This window comes from Elgaria multicarinata, chromosome 15, assembly GCF_023053635.1.
Source record: "Elgaria multicarinata webbii isolate HBS135686 ecotype San Diego chromosome 15, rElgMul1.1.pri, whole genome shotgun sequence".
NCBI classification, from domain to species: Eukaryota; Metazoa; Chordata; class Lepidosauria; order Squamata; family Anguidae; genus Elgaria; species Elgaria multicarinata.
The window spans coordinates 10253912-10266884 of NC_086185.1; the positions used below are offsets into that span (position 1 = coordinate 10253912).

The window sequence follows — 12973 nt, forward strand, 5'->3', positions numbered from 1 at the left end:
CACAAGATTGTTATTCATGCTGACAAAACGCCTGCTGGAGAACGTGTGCAAAGATTCAATGCTCCAACTATAGATGAAGTGGCAATTGTTATAGTCGGAGATCAATCTTGACAGGACCTTTCAAAGGTGAAGATGTCCTCATTCCTCGCATTCCTATGATTCCAACAGATATGCCATTTCAATTTAAGAGATTGCAATTCCCAATTCGATTGGCGTTTGCAATCACCATCAACAAAGCTCAGGGCCAATCTTTAGAATTGTACGGTTTAGATCTAGACACAGATTGCTTCTCACATGGACAATTATATGTTGCGTGTTCTGGAGTCGGCAAACCAGACAATCTCTATATCTACACAGACAATGGAACAACTAAAAATATTGTATATCCACAAGCATTGTGAAATTAAACATATTAGAAACATCCGCTTTGTCTTTTTTTTCTTTTCAATTTAACCAGACTGAGCCACAGCAACGCGTGGCAGGGTACAGCTAGTAAATAATAAATAAATAAGTCAACAGCAATTGTCCTGACCCACCTAGGAAGCCATGCAGATGTGGAAGAAGGCTTCCATGTGGTCATCATCAACTGGATGGGGGAATCATACACTTACTGAAATAGTGTGTGCGCCCACAGTTCCCCCCTGCCCTTCATCCAACTGGGGACCAATATGTGGAGTCTTTTCAAATAAGATGCATTTGCTCCAATCATCTCTTCAAAAGGAGGGAGGCTAAATTTAATCCTACCCCCACTTCTTCCTTCTCATCGAAGAACAATGCAACTGCAGCTTATTTGATAGGGCTACATGCACATACAGTTGGATCAGAAGCAAAATCTGAGTAAAATCTGTAAACCACAAAAATCAAACCTAATGCTAAAATATAACATTGGAAAATTGATAACACTGTGCAAATAGTAACAACATGAGAACGCTTTTGCAGCAAATGCTCAGAATGCATTAGTGAGACAGACAAGCAAAGGATTCAATCCCATGTACAGTATAGTCAATGGGAGACCGAGCCCCATCACAGTCAATTAAATTTTCATCTTGAAAATAATTGCAGCAGGTTTTTACTACTGCAGTCATGCCCAGAACCAATCCTTCCTTCCAGTCTCCGCATGCTGTGTGCTTATTTAAATGAAAAGTGATCAGATACAGAGTAGGCAGATGGTCAAGCTAATCCTGTCTAATTTCTGGATAAAAGAATGTAAGATGGTTCAGAGTCTGCCTATCCTGGGATCTATGTAGTTCAAGGCCGGCTCCAGGTTTATGTGGGCTCTCAGCATGCCTCCCTGCCATGCCCACAGCTACCTCTATTGTAATGGGTGGTGCTGTCATGCTCCAAGATCCTGGCTCCTCATTCTTAGACGATGAGGCTCCAGAGTTAACAGATCAAGAATAGGGCTCAGTTACAGAAAGGCATCATGAGGCTCCCACAACCTTAGGACCTAGTTCTCCAGGAAGGCCCCAGGGACTATTTCCCTGTATCCGCAGAAGGTCACGTCACAATCCTTGGATTCGGAGGACTCTAGCCATGAAGATACTACCATGCTAGTTCCATTTCCTAGTCATCACAGCCGGAGGCTACTGAAACAGACCAGGTCCCTTTAAGGGAGAAGGCCTCAGTCAATAAGAAGATGAGGCTAACCAGCATAAAGGGAGTCAAAACCCTACTTAAGGCTTATTCACAACCTGCTGCTTGTTGGAGCAACATACAGGCCAACGAGTCCCAGACCCCACAATAACTCAGAGCACTCTATGGTGCTGTTCTTTTTCCTCTCCCTCTGGGAAACCTACTGCTTGCTGAGTATCTACTGAGACTGATTTTCCGCAAGTCCTCAGTGTAATCCAGACCTCATAGTGCCAAACAAATTTCATACAGTGTGAAGTTCTTCCTTTTGTCATTGTTAAATTTCTGCCAAGCAGCTTTGATTCCCAATTCTCATATTTTGAGACAGGGAGAAATATTTCCATCTCCCTATTCTTTTCCCCCATTATTCAGAATTTTAATTTATTTGGGGGGCATTCCCCCCAAATTTCAAGGGGTGACAGAAGCTGTATGCATCCTGTAGGCCACATGTTGCCCACTCCTACTATAGATGGATCAGGCCCTAATATGTTTAGTGTCCGCATTTACTGCCTACGAATGGAGATTTATGGCTGTCATTATCAGGTGTGGAAGCTGGGCCAGAGAAACTGCAGCTGGATTCCTAAGTTAGCTGGGATGCCAGCAGATGCCTGGAGTCATCGAGTAGGGCTTCTGGATGCAGGCAGAGCTGGGGTTGCAGTTCAAGCGGTCTTGGTTCAGCAGGTAGTCCAGACGCATGGAGAGTAGGATGGACCGAACTTTGTTTCCAGCACCTTCCCTAGGCTGCTCTGAGCCTTAACTCCTGACATCACAGTTAGCTCTGTAGCTTTCGAACTCTGGCAGCCTATTGATCTCTGACTTTCATTACCCTGCTCTCAGCTGGGGTTGAAAGAGGCTTGTGATCCCCTTCATCATCGTCTGGCTCTGATAAAGGGGCTTCAGCCGGCTCATGCCTGCCCCCTGAAAGTAAGGAGCCCTGTTCAACTTGACAGCTAGTCCTTTCCCCAGGATCTGCTAGAGCTTGCTCTTCCCCTTCATTCTCTGATGTTGAGGATTCTGGTGGAGGCATGACATCTAGGATCAGGGTGGCGGTCGCTCTGGGTTACTGACATTATACGTTCAGCAGAGGCTCTGTGTGCAGTGCTTCTAAAATTAACTATAAAAAAGTATGCTTTACTTTATATGCTGTTTCTTTTCCCTTTTCCAGACCATACTTGGCATTCAGTGTGAACTACAGAAGCAGCTCAGAAACTTCATTTCCTTGGACCAGCTTCCCATGACCCCCAAATACAGTGATGGGAGATGCGTGGAGAGGGCCAAACAACCCAGATTTGCTGCTGTTCCCTCTGTCTTTGGGAAGGGCATCAAATTTGCCATTAAGGATGGCCTGGTAACGGCCGATGTTATTGGGGTGGCCAACGAAGACAGCCGACGCATTGCCGCCATCCTCAACAACGCTCACTACCTTGAGGACCTGCATTTTACGATAGACGGGCGAGACACGCACTACTTCATCAAGCTCGGGTCTTTGGAAGAAGACCTTGCACTAATAGGCAACACCGGGGGACGGCGGATTTTGGAGAACGGCGTCAACGTCACCGTATCGCAAATGACTTCCGTCATCAATGGGAGGACTAGACGGTTTGCAGACATACAGCTCCAATACGGTTCTTTGTGCTTTAACGTTCGGTATGGGACTACCGTAGAAGAAGAGAAGAACCACGTCTTGGAGGTAGCCAGGCAGAGAGCTGTGGCTCAGGCCTGGACTAGGGAGCAAAAACGACTCCAAGAAGGCGAAGAAGGTATTAGGGCTTGGACAGAGGGAGAGAAACAGCAGCTTTTGAGCACGGGGAAAGTACAGGGCTATGATGGATATTTCGTTTTATCTGTGGAGCAGTATCTTGAACTTTCTGACAGTGCCAACAATATTCACTTTATGAGACAGAGTGAAATAGGCAGGAGGTAACAAACAGACAGACAGACAGACAGACAAACAATCTCTGCCTTTGCATCACCAAAGACTGCCTGTTTTTAAAAAAAACATTAAGTAAAGGTTTATTGTATTGGTTTTTCTAGATCAGAACTCTGTGTATATATAAATATAGAGGGGGGGAAACATATCCAACTGCCTTTAAATGTGACAGAAGATGGTATTTTAATATAGTTTGTTTAAACTCTTTGGGAGACGGCAATGATTTTTAGTTCTAGGGCGTGGCTGCATTCAACATTTGGTAGCCGCATTCCCAGTGTTGGTCGTCATTTGGAAATGGTTCACATGGGGCAAAATGTTCGTGTGCTCTCTCTATTTCCTTCTTCAGGACACAGTTTAATGGTTTTAATAACTTGCATTCAACTTGTTTGTAGTTGGGCCAGTGTCCTTGGTTCCTGGCTCTAGCTCATGAACCATCACTAAAGCACTCTTCACAATTTAGACATTTAAGGAGCCTTCAGGGGACAAGGTGCACCCATCGTTAATTTCTCCTCCGTGCCAGCAAAACAGAAACCAGCTTCTCTGACCTTCATGTCTGCTAGATAGGGAGTTGTGATGCCATTACCCTGTTAAGAAATTGCAAATAACGTCATTTTTAGTCATTGCCTTTTAGGATTAATCGTTTCATTGTGTGGATGGTAAGAAGTGGTAAGTCAAGATTTCAGGAATCTAAGCATTGCTAATAATCACGTCCACAAACACAACACACAGGAGGATGCACTTTCACTTGTCGGCTCAGAATATATTAAATGGAAGACCATCAATAGGAATGTCCATTCAACTAACATCCCTACTGTCAGTACTAGCAGCTACCATGTCTTTATTATAATACCTGGGTGAAGACGAGACTGTAATTCCCCCTCCCTTTTGAGGGTACTTGCAGCCGCCATGAGGATGGCTCTCCCAACATGGGGCTTCCTCCATGTTTTCTAACACATGTAGAAAATCGCCATTCATGAGAAAGATTTGCTCATGTGAAGGAGATACCAAATCGTAACTGAAATGCACCCTGTGAAACTCAAAAAAACTTAAGTAATGTCGCATGTCCAAAATCTGTATTTGTCTAATGCAGGAGTGCAGAAATTCAGGCCCAGAGGCCAAACCAGACCCTCCAGAGTTCCCCAGAAGGCCTTGCTTCTTTTCTCAAGGACACACCCCTTTTCTCAAGGACACACCCCTTTGTCCTGGCCCCACCCCCTTTCCCTCAACCACATCATTCAGTGATTTCCCGTCTTTTGTTCAGTTCCCCCCCCCTTCCATTCTAAAAGCTTGAAATGCCTCCCCTAAGACTTAGATGAAAGCAGCAAAAGTTTTAAACTAAACTATGCTGGTATTGCCTTTGGTCCTGCCCACCATGGGAATGGAGGACCCAGGAGATCATTCCAAATGGAATTTATCCCTCAGGCTGAAATAGGTTGAACACGTCTGGCTTAATGGTTGCATTTTGGTGTATTCCGCCAGAACAGTTCGGGCTCCAAGTCTTGAGCACATTTTGTCATTCTCAGTTCCCATCAAAATCAATCATAGTTGGCTGTGATTCTTAGTTGAACTGAGAAGAATCATCAGAGTGAATAAAGCTTCACTGGGGGGTTCTCTGAAATAAATGGCTGAAGGACAGCCTTGGGGCATACTTTACGGCCCGTTCATAAGACGAAATGGGATTGTTGAGAAATGCAGTTTGCAGCTCAGTCGATACTTGCATCACCAGTATTTGGCCTATTTCTGCCAGCTTTTTAATCATTCTATTTATTTATAATGAAACTGATAGTCCTCTTTCCCCCTCACCCCAGAGTGTGGAACCCAATGCTTACAACGTTTATCAAACCATCTTGACAACAGCCAACGATGAGTAAAATAACTATACCCAAAAAATAAGAAAAAGCAACAATAAAACAGTAGGGTCTGGTACACAGCAAGGAAGGCATTCCAAGGCATCCTGTGACAGGATGGATGTATCTGTGTGTGAAGGCAGAAATCGGTGCCTCAATGGTACAGGAAGACTTTTTAAATTGTTGGCTCTAGAAGCAGAGGGTCGCCTTTTGGGCTGTGCTTCAGAGAATTCAAAAGCTTGCTGGACCCAAAAATAAATAAAATAAAATAAAATGACAGGTTGTCAGCGAAGAAGGAATCAACCTAACCAACAAAAGAAAAATGGTTGAGCTGCAAGCTAAATCCATTCAACTCACATTGCCAATCAGCTAGTTTGGTCAGATGAAATGGCCCTATGTAAGTATGTATGTAGCATCAGAGGATGTGAATTAAGTTGCTCACATTATGAGTTCTAAGTGCAATGTTCCATCGTTAGAATAAATATTCTAATATTTAGTATTCGTATTTACTTGAGCTAAAGGCAGTTTGTTTTGGACCTATGGAGCATATGGTAGTTAAGGATGAGCCTGGTCCAGAAAATCAGATCTGAACCTACCAAATAATGACATTTTCTGTTCGCCCTTACTATTTGCCAGTCAGTGGTTCACACTATGCTTGTTCTCTGTCTCTGGCCTCTGGAGACAAAATCTGAACGGAAGGGTTGCCCACGTCCCAGAAATGAATCCACGCTCCCTCCCGCTGGATTGCGTTATGGGCTAAAAGAGAACACAATATTGGATCCAATTAATGTGATCAAGACTAAATAATCAGTATTGAAACCTGAACTATTCCTGTATTGGTGACTCTGATGTGATGGTCATTTCCCACAAAACTCTGGATAATTTGAATATGGACTTTCAGATCCATAAACCTGCACTTTCTAGTTCTGGACATTATTGATGTACGATGTGTATTGATGATGATGTATTTTAGCACTGATGTAAGATGTCAACTCTAGTAAATTTGCTTATAGTTTAAGCAATTCTACTATTTGAAGCTCACGAATTAAGGGAACATTTTCAAAAAGCTTTAAAATACCCAGAAGGAAGAAATGTTTTAAATCTCTTGCTATATAGTTATTAGCTTGACCTGTGCATTTCTAGTATGTAATACATATTATGTTAGCTTGTGCCTTGAGTTCCTTACAGTTGTATTTGTATTATATGCAGGAAATGCACTTTATATTTACTGACCACGGAGGGTTTTTAATGCTGCCTTGAATGTTGTGGTTTTCATTATTATGCCAAAAGCTCATAAAGTGATATGGATTACATTTTTCCCCACTTTGGCGTTTACCAATGAATGAAAAGAATTGACCAGGTGTGTTTTATAGGCATTGCTTGGTATAAAATATGGGTTAGAAAAAATATTAAATACCTGAGCCATCAGATTCTGGTGGTATCAGAGAAATGTTTCTATTCATGTCTGCTTCTGAAATTCAGAAAATCAATGTGTGTCACTATTGACACAATCCACCAAGCTTAGCTCCTGTGCATATCCTGTGCTTGGGAGTAAAAGAGAGTTGTGCCGAACTTCTGAATGGATTTCACCTTAAAGCAGCATGTCTAAGGTGCATCCAGACTGTGGCTTTTTTATTATTATTTCTTTGAGCGTTTGGAAGGACATGATTCTGTAGACAATATATCACTCTAAATAATCATTCTGTCTTATTGGCGTTTTGCCATTCTCGTAGTGGTGAACAGTATGCTTAAGAAAAACAAGCAAAATCCGACGCAGGAAATCTTTTACTACAATATCCCCGATAGGTGACCATTTAGCATTTAATCAAGGAGAATCTACCACATTCTAAGGCCATCTGTTCGACTTTCAATTGCCAGAAAACACATTAGCGTCGTTTTAAACAGTGACTGTCTCGTACATCTAGCATAGTCATTCACTATGGATATTTTGGCCAGTTCCAAATTCGCCTTCATTTCCCGATTGTCATTGTGACAGCGTAGGCACTTAAAACTTCTAGTGGTGTGCTAGTTATAAATATGCCTGGCAAAGTTAATGCATAGCCAGCACATCCAGGTGCTATTGGACAGATGTTCCTTTTTTGTGCTCATCTCTTCGAGAATGTTTTACAAAGTCTACTATTGCTTTCTCCTGGATCTGGTGACAGTAGGAAAGGAGGCAATTAACAAAACTGTTCTAATTAACAACAACCGAAATGAATTCCTAAAACACACACCAGGGAGGGCGGCAGCCATAATCAATAAAGCAATTCTCAGATTATGTGGGCCAGTTGGAATGGGTTGAGGTCACATTCAGTGACATGTACAGAATGTGTCTTAATATGGCATTTGTTAGTTCAAGAGTGATTTAGGCTTACATACTACCTAAAATTACATTCTACCATTGTGGTAATCAGCGGAATCACAGCCAAGGTAGAATTGCTGACCTTTTTAGATATTTATTTATTTATTTACAATATTTATATACCACTCTCCGTTCAACATTTCGGAGCGGTGGACAAAATAAAATAGAATAAAACCAGGAAAAACACACACAATAAAAGTACATTTTAAAAGAAACAAAGTGCAAAATAAACCACGGCTGGTGATCAAAGGAAGGCTTCCTGGAATGACATTTACAGGAGGCACTGGAAAGAATACAAAGTTGGCACCTGCCTGACCTCCAGAGGCAGGGAATTCCATAGGAGGGGGCCACCACACTGAAGTCTCTTCCCCTGGTGGACTCCAATCGGAGGATGGATCTATGTGGAACCACCAGGAGCATGCCCTCAGATGACCTCAGTGACTGGGCAGGTTGATAGGGGAGAAGGTGTTCTCTCAGGTATCCTGGTCCCAAGTTGTTTAGAGCTTTGTACAATAGTACAAGAACCTTAAACCTGGCCTGGTAGCAAATAGACGGCCAACACACGTTGGATTTCAGACTTTGTGCTTGTTCATGCATTGTTGCTTGGCTAATTTTCTTTTCCTTTCTTCAGTATTTTGCACAAAATAACAAGAGGGGTATTAAAAGGGACTTGCTAATGAGCAATTAAGCCAACTCTGGAAAGCACTGTGGAATATTGAGTGCTTGCGTTGGCAATGAAGCCCCTGGCTACTCGTATTGGCTGAACTGTTGTGATACCTTGGAATGTTAGCAAATATTCCATCTGCTGAAGGATGTTCTCAGACACGAAATCTTCACATCACTCCAGTTTTGTCAGTTCCTTCCACCAGCTTAAAAATGAGAGGAGCTTTCTAGGCAAAGTAAAGGAGAGGGACGACTGGAAAATTTGGTGGGAAGGTTCTTACAAGAAAGGTTGAGAACCTTTCCCATCTCTATGCATAAAGCAGGAAAAAAAAGGACAAAACGAGGCAGGAGAGACTGGAGATGGTGGAATGGACAGCACTGCATCAGACTATAGGTGGGGCAACACATTTTTAAATGGTTCCCTACAGACTCCTCAGATGAGGAACTAGAATCCATGACTTCGACACACATTCAACTGCTTCCAGCAGAGAAAATAGAGAGTGGAGCTGGAGTCCACGCAGCAAAGCAGGAATGTCAGCCATTGCCATTTCAGATATTTGCTAGCTCTCAGCTAAAGGGCGAGATAGAATTCTCAGCAGGCCTGCTCTGCTATTTTGGGACACAGCTTATATCAGTTCTTTCCATTTCCCTGGGGTGCATGGGGAACTGTCCAAGGTCTTGAACCTCCAGAATGGGGCCTGCTTGGATACTTGATGCTAGACCCTTGCCTGAGGTCTATCTCCTCCAGGCTGAGTTCAGCACCCGACAGGACACAGGCAAAACAAGCCCTAGGCTGGACTCTGACTGAGTTAGAGCCCAGTTTCCTTGGCAGGGCATGAGAGCCGGTATGGTGAACAGCAGCACGAGAAATCACTGTACCCTCTCAACTGTCCATCCGTGTCCTCTATGCCACCCTTTTAGAGGAACAGGTGTCACCTCATAAGTGACAGTCAGAAACTGGCAAAGTGGAATGCAATAGCCCAGCCCAAGCCTTGACCTCACTTCCTTTTCCTGGGCTACCTTCCAGAGACAGATCACAGTTGTGACCTTGGGCTTCTAGGCTATTGGATTCCACTTGGAAACATATTTCTGGCAAGTCTATAAAACACATCATAGCAGTGTTCCCACCATCAGAATATATATGAATGACAGTAAAACAATACTAGTTCAGTAATTATTCAGAAAATCTAGGACATTTTAGTCGGTCTATAACAAATCTGGAAAACAAATCTGGAAGTCAAAACAAATCTGGAAAACATACAACCTTATATTCACCTCCTGTTTAACCCTCCAATCTTCTGAATTTGACACTTCAAAGGAAATGTATCATTCTTCCAATCATATGTTCAGACATGATTGAAACCCTAGGGCTGGTGTGTGTGTACATGTCTGTGTGTGTGTGTACGTGTGTGTGTGTGTGTGTGCGAGAGACTGAGAGTGATAAAGGAGGTGAGTTTCATTTTTTTAGGAGAAGCAGGTTCTTATCATGCTCCTCTGAGTTATTGACCTTCAAATGGAAGTGGGCAACACAATTTGATCTATAAAATAGTCACTGAACAGGGAAGTCTATAATGGAGTCCAAGACAGCAAAGTTACTTAAGGTGAACAAAACAAACTGGATCATATTTTAGCGTAAGATGGCAAATGTTATAAAATGTGTTAGGTCTACGTGTTCTTGCGCTCCTAACATTGCCTTTCCAAATATACACATGCTAGCTTATACAACCCCAAACTGGAACTGGTAATACTCAAGTTCAATTTATTGTGGAATTTCCTTGGTCTTTAGCCACATTACATTATCAGTCCAAGAGAATGTGTTTGCCAGTTACAATCTTTTCTCAGATTTTAGTGGTGAACTTTAGCCTCTTAATAAACGTTAGTATATCAAAGTGTGTCCTTGACAATATTTCACATGTATGATGATGAACCTCCATGCCAGAACATTGAAACTTTAATAAACAAGGTGTCAATAAACACAAAGAAAGCCTAGCATACAGTATTATGTCAATTACTAGTCTTTTTCTCCCTTTCTCATGAGAAGTAATGATGTTTACAATGTATGCCAAGATTTTCGATTCCTATCTAACAACAGTTCTAATCTTATTGAAAATGTAGTATAACGGCCTGAACCTTGTTGCTAAGAAACAATAAGATTTCAGTTTTGTATTCCTGCTCTGAACACGGACTGGATACTGTACAGGTTTATGTTCAGCGCCTGCAGTGAAATGGTTTGTTGCATTATTTTTGCTCTGGTTTTCAGACCAGATGCATGTATTTTCTACAAGACCGTTACAACAACCTTCTGTAAATAGTCAAAGTTAATATATGATGTGTTGACATTTGGAAAAAACAAACAAAGTACTTTGAATATTTCATTTTTAAAAAATAAAGTTGCAAACAATTAACCAGAGTGGCTTTGTTGGTGTTGGACTAATTATTTTAGAGAGAGAAACAGGAGTGTGCCGGTTTCCAGATGATGGGTTGGTGTTTTGTAGTGGTAAGAGTTTATGGTTTGTGAAGTAAGTTCTATGCTCCATTTGCCCTTTTCATATTCTCTTCCTTGTACGTTACCCCCCTTACATAATCACTTTCTGGTTCCTTTACTTCATGGGAGGAATCAAATACAGCAAGGAGGACAACACACATGAGCATTTGATGTTGTGATCGACCATTGTGGAAGAGTTGTGGTTTATAATAATAATATTTATTTATTTATTTCTTACCCTCCTAACTGGGATAAGGGGCATACAATTTAATACTTAACCATTGGATAGTGGTTACCCCTACCCATTTATTGGATAGTGTTTATTTTTATTTATTTACAACATTTATATATTGGTCCACATCTAAATGGATTCCGTAGCAGTGAACAATAAAAGATGGAAGGAATAAAGCACCACATTAAAAGTGTTTTTTTTAAAAAAAAGCATACCAATAAAAACCATGGCTGGTCAGTTGAGGAGGACTTGTTGAAATATACAGGTATATTCAGTAGGTGGCAAAAAAACGACACAATGTTGGTAGCTGCCTGACCTCCAGAGGCATGGAGTTCCATAGAAATACGGCCACCACAATGAAGTCCACACTTGGAAGTGCATACTCTGGGTGGACTCAAATCAGGCCATAGGTCCATGTGGAACTACCAGGAGCATCCCAGTTGATAAGTGTCCAAAGCACTTCACATGCATTATCTGGTTGTAATCCTTAAAATAAATCAGTATTATCTCCAGATTGCAGATGGGGGAAACTGAGGATGATAGAGTGTGTCTTCTCTAAGGCCACCTAATGAGTTCATTGCAAAGGTATATTTGAAATGGAGACTTCTTGATTCGTAGTTCAGCCTCTTAGCCATATCTGTCTGTCTATCTCTCTACACCTTTTGGTGGGGGTAATGCTATCATTAATCATAGTTTCATGGAATGTGAAAGAGTTTAACAGCCTTTCCAAGAAGACAAAAGTGCAGATAAGGGCAACTAAAATGATCAAGGGGCTAGAGCAACTCTCCTATACAGAAAGCTTACAACACCTGGGATTCTTTAGCTTAGAAAAAAGGTGAGTAAGAGATGACACGACAAAATGATGCGTGATGTGGGGAAAGTGGATAGGGAGACATTTTTCTCGCTCTCTCAGAATTCTAGAACTCAAGAGTCATCCCATGAAGCTGACTGGAGGGAGGTTCAGGACAGATAAAAGGAAGGACTTCTTCACCAAGCACTTGGGGGGGATCTACACTACCGCTTTTAAAGCGCTTTAAAGCACTTTGAAAACATTTTGAAACCTGTATATGTAGTGTGTCCTGGGCCCCAACAGTTGTCAAAACTGTTATAAAGCGCTTTAAAGCACTTTAAAGCTGTAGTGTAGATCCCACCATAGTTAAATTACGGAATTCACAACAAGATGTAGTGATGGCCGCCAATTTGGAAGTCTTTAAAAGAGGATATAGACAAATTCATGGAGCTGAAGGATATCAATGGCTAACTAGCCCTGGTGGCTATATGTTACACCTAGGATTTGAGACAGTACATCAGTTGCTGCTGGGGAACATGGGTGGGAGGCTGCTGCGTCCTGCTTTGTTGTGGGTCCCTGGTCGACAGCTGGTTGGCCACTGTGTGAACCCAGTGCTGGACTAGATGGACCCTTGTTCTGATCCAGCACAGCTCTTCTTATGTTCTTCCCCTGTTGCAACCCACTCTTCCTAGCCACAGGCTCCAAAACCTACAATATTCTTTATTATAGTCTGTCCTGTAAGTGGCTGGGTGGTGTTTTGTTGCTTTCGTTGTTGTTTACAAACATACTTATGACACAATATAAACTGAGTTGACAAGAGCAGAAGCCCTGACTTTACTGCCACCTTTTATGGACGAGACGGATGGAGATATTATTGTGCCCGGTCGCAGATAATTTAGAATCCTGGCTTTTCCCATTGTATTCAATGGGCAGCGCCCACTCCCTCCGCCTGGGGAAGAAAAAGAGTTTCTAATGGAACCAGGAAGTGCTACTTGCAAACAGTGTGTGTTGTTACTCTATAGATTTAAGCTCTAT

General features: G+C 42.1%; 1 protein-coding gene across 8 annotated transcripts in view; it reads left to right on the forward strand.

Annotated features, from left to right (window-relative positions):
• TENM1 (teneurin transmembrane protein 1) overlaps nt 1-4690 on the forward strand; it is a 332266-nt gene extending 327576 nt beyond the window's left edge. For all 8 annotated transcript variants that reach the window (XM_063141817.1, XM_063141823.1, XM_063141820.1 and 5 more), the window contains one exon: nt 2795-4690. In XM_063141817.1, the coding sequence (XP_062997887.1) occupies nt 2795-3553 (759 nt within the window). In that variant the 3' untranslated portion in view covers nt 3554-4690. The remainder of the gene's footprint in view (nt 1-2794) is intronic.
• Nucleotides 4691-12973: the final 8283 nt, after the last annotated feature.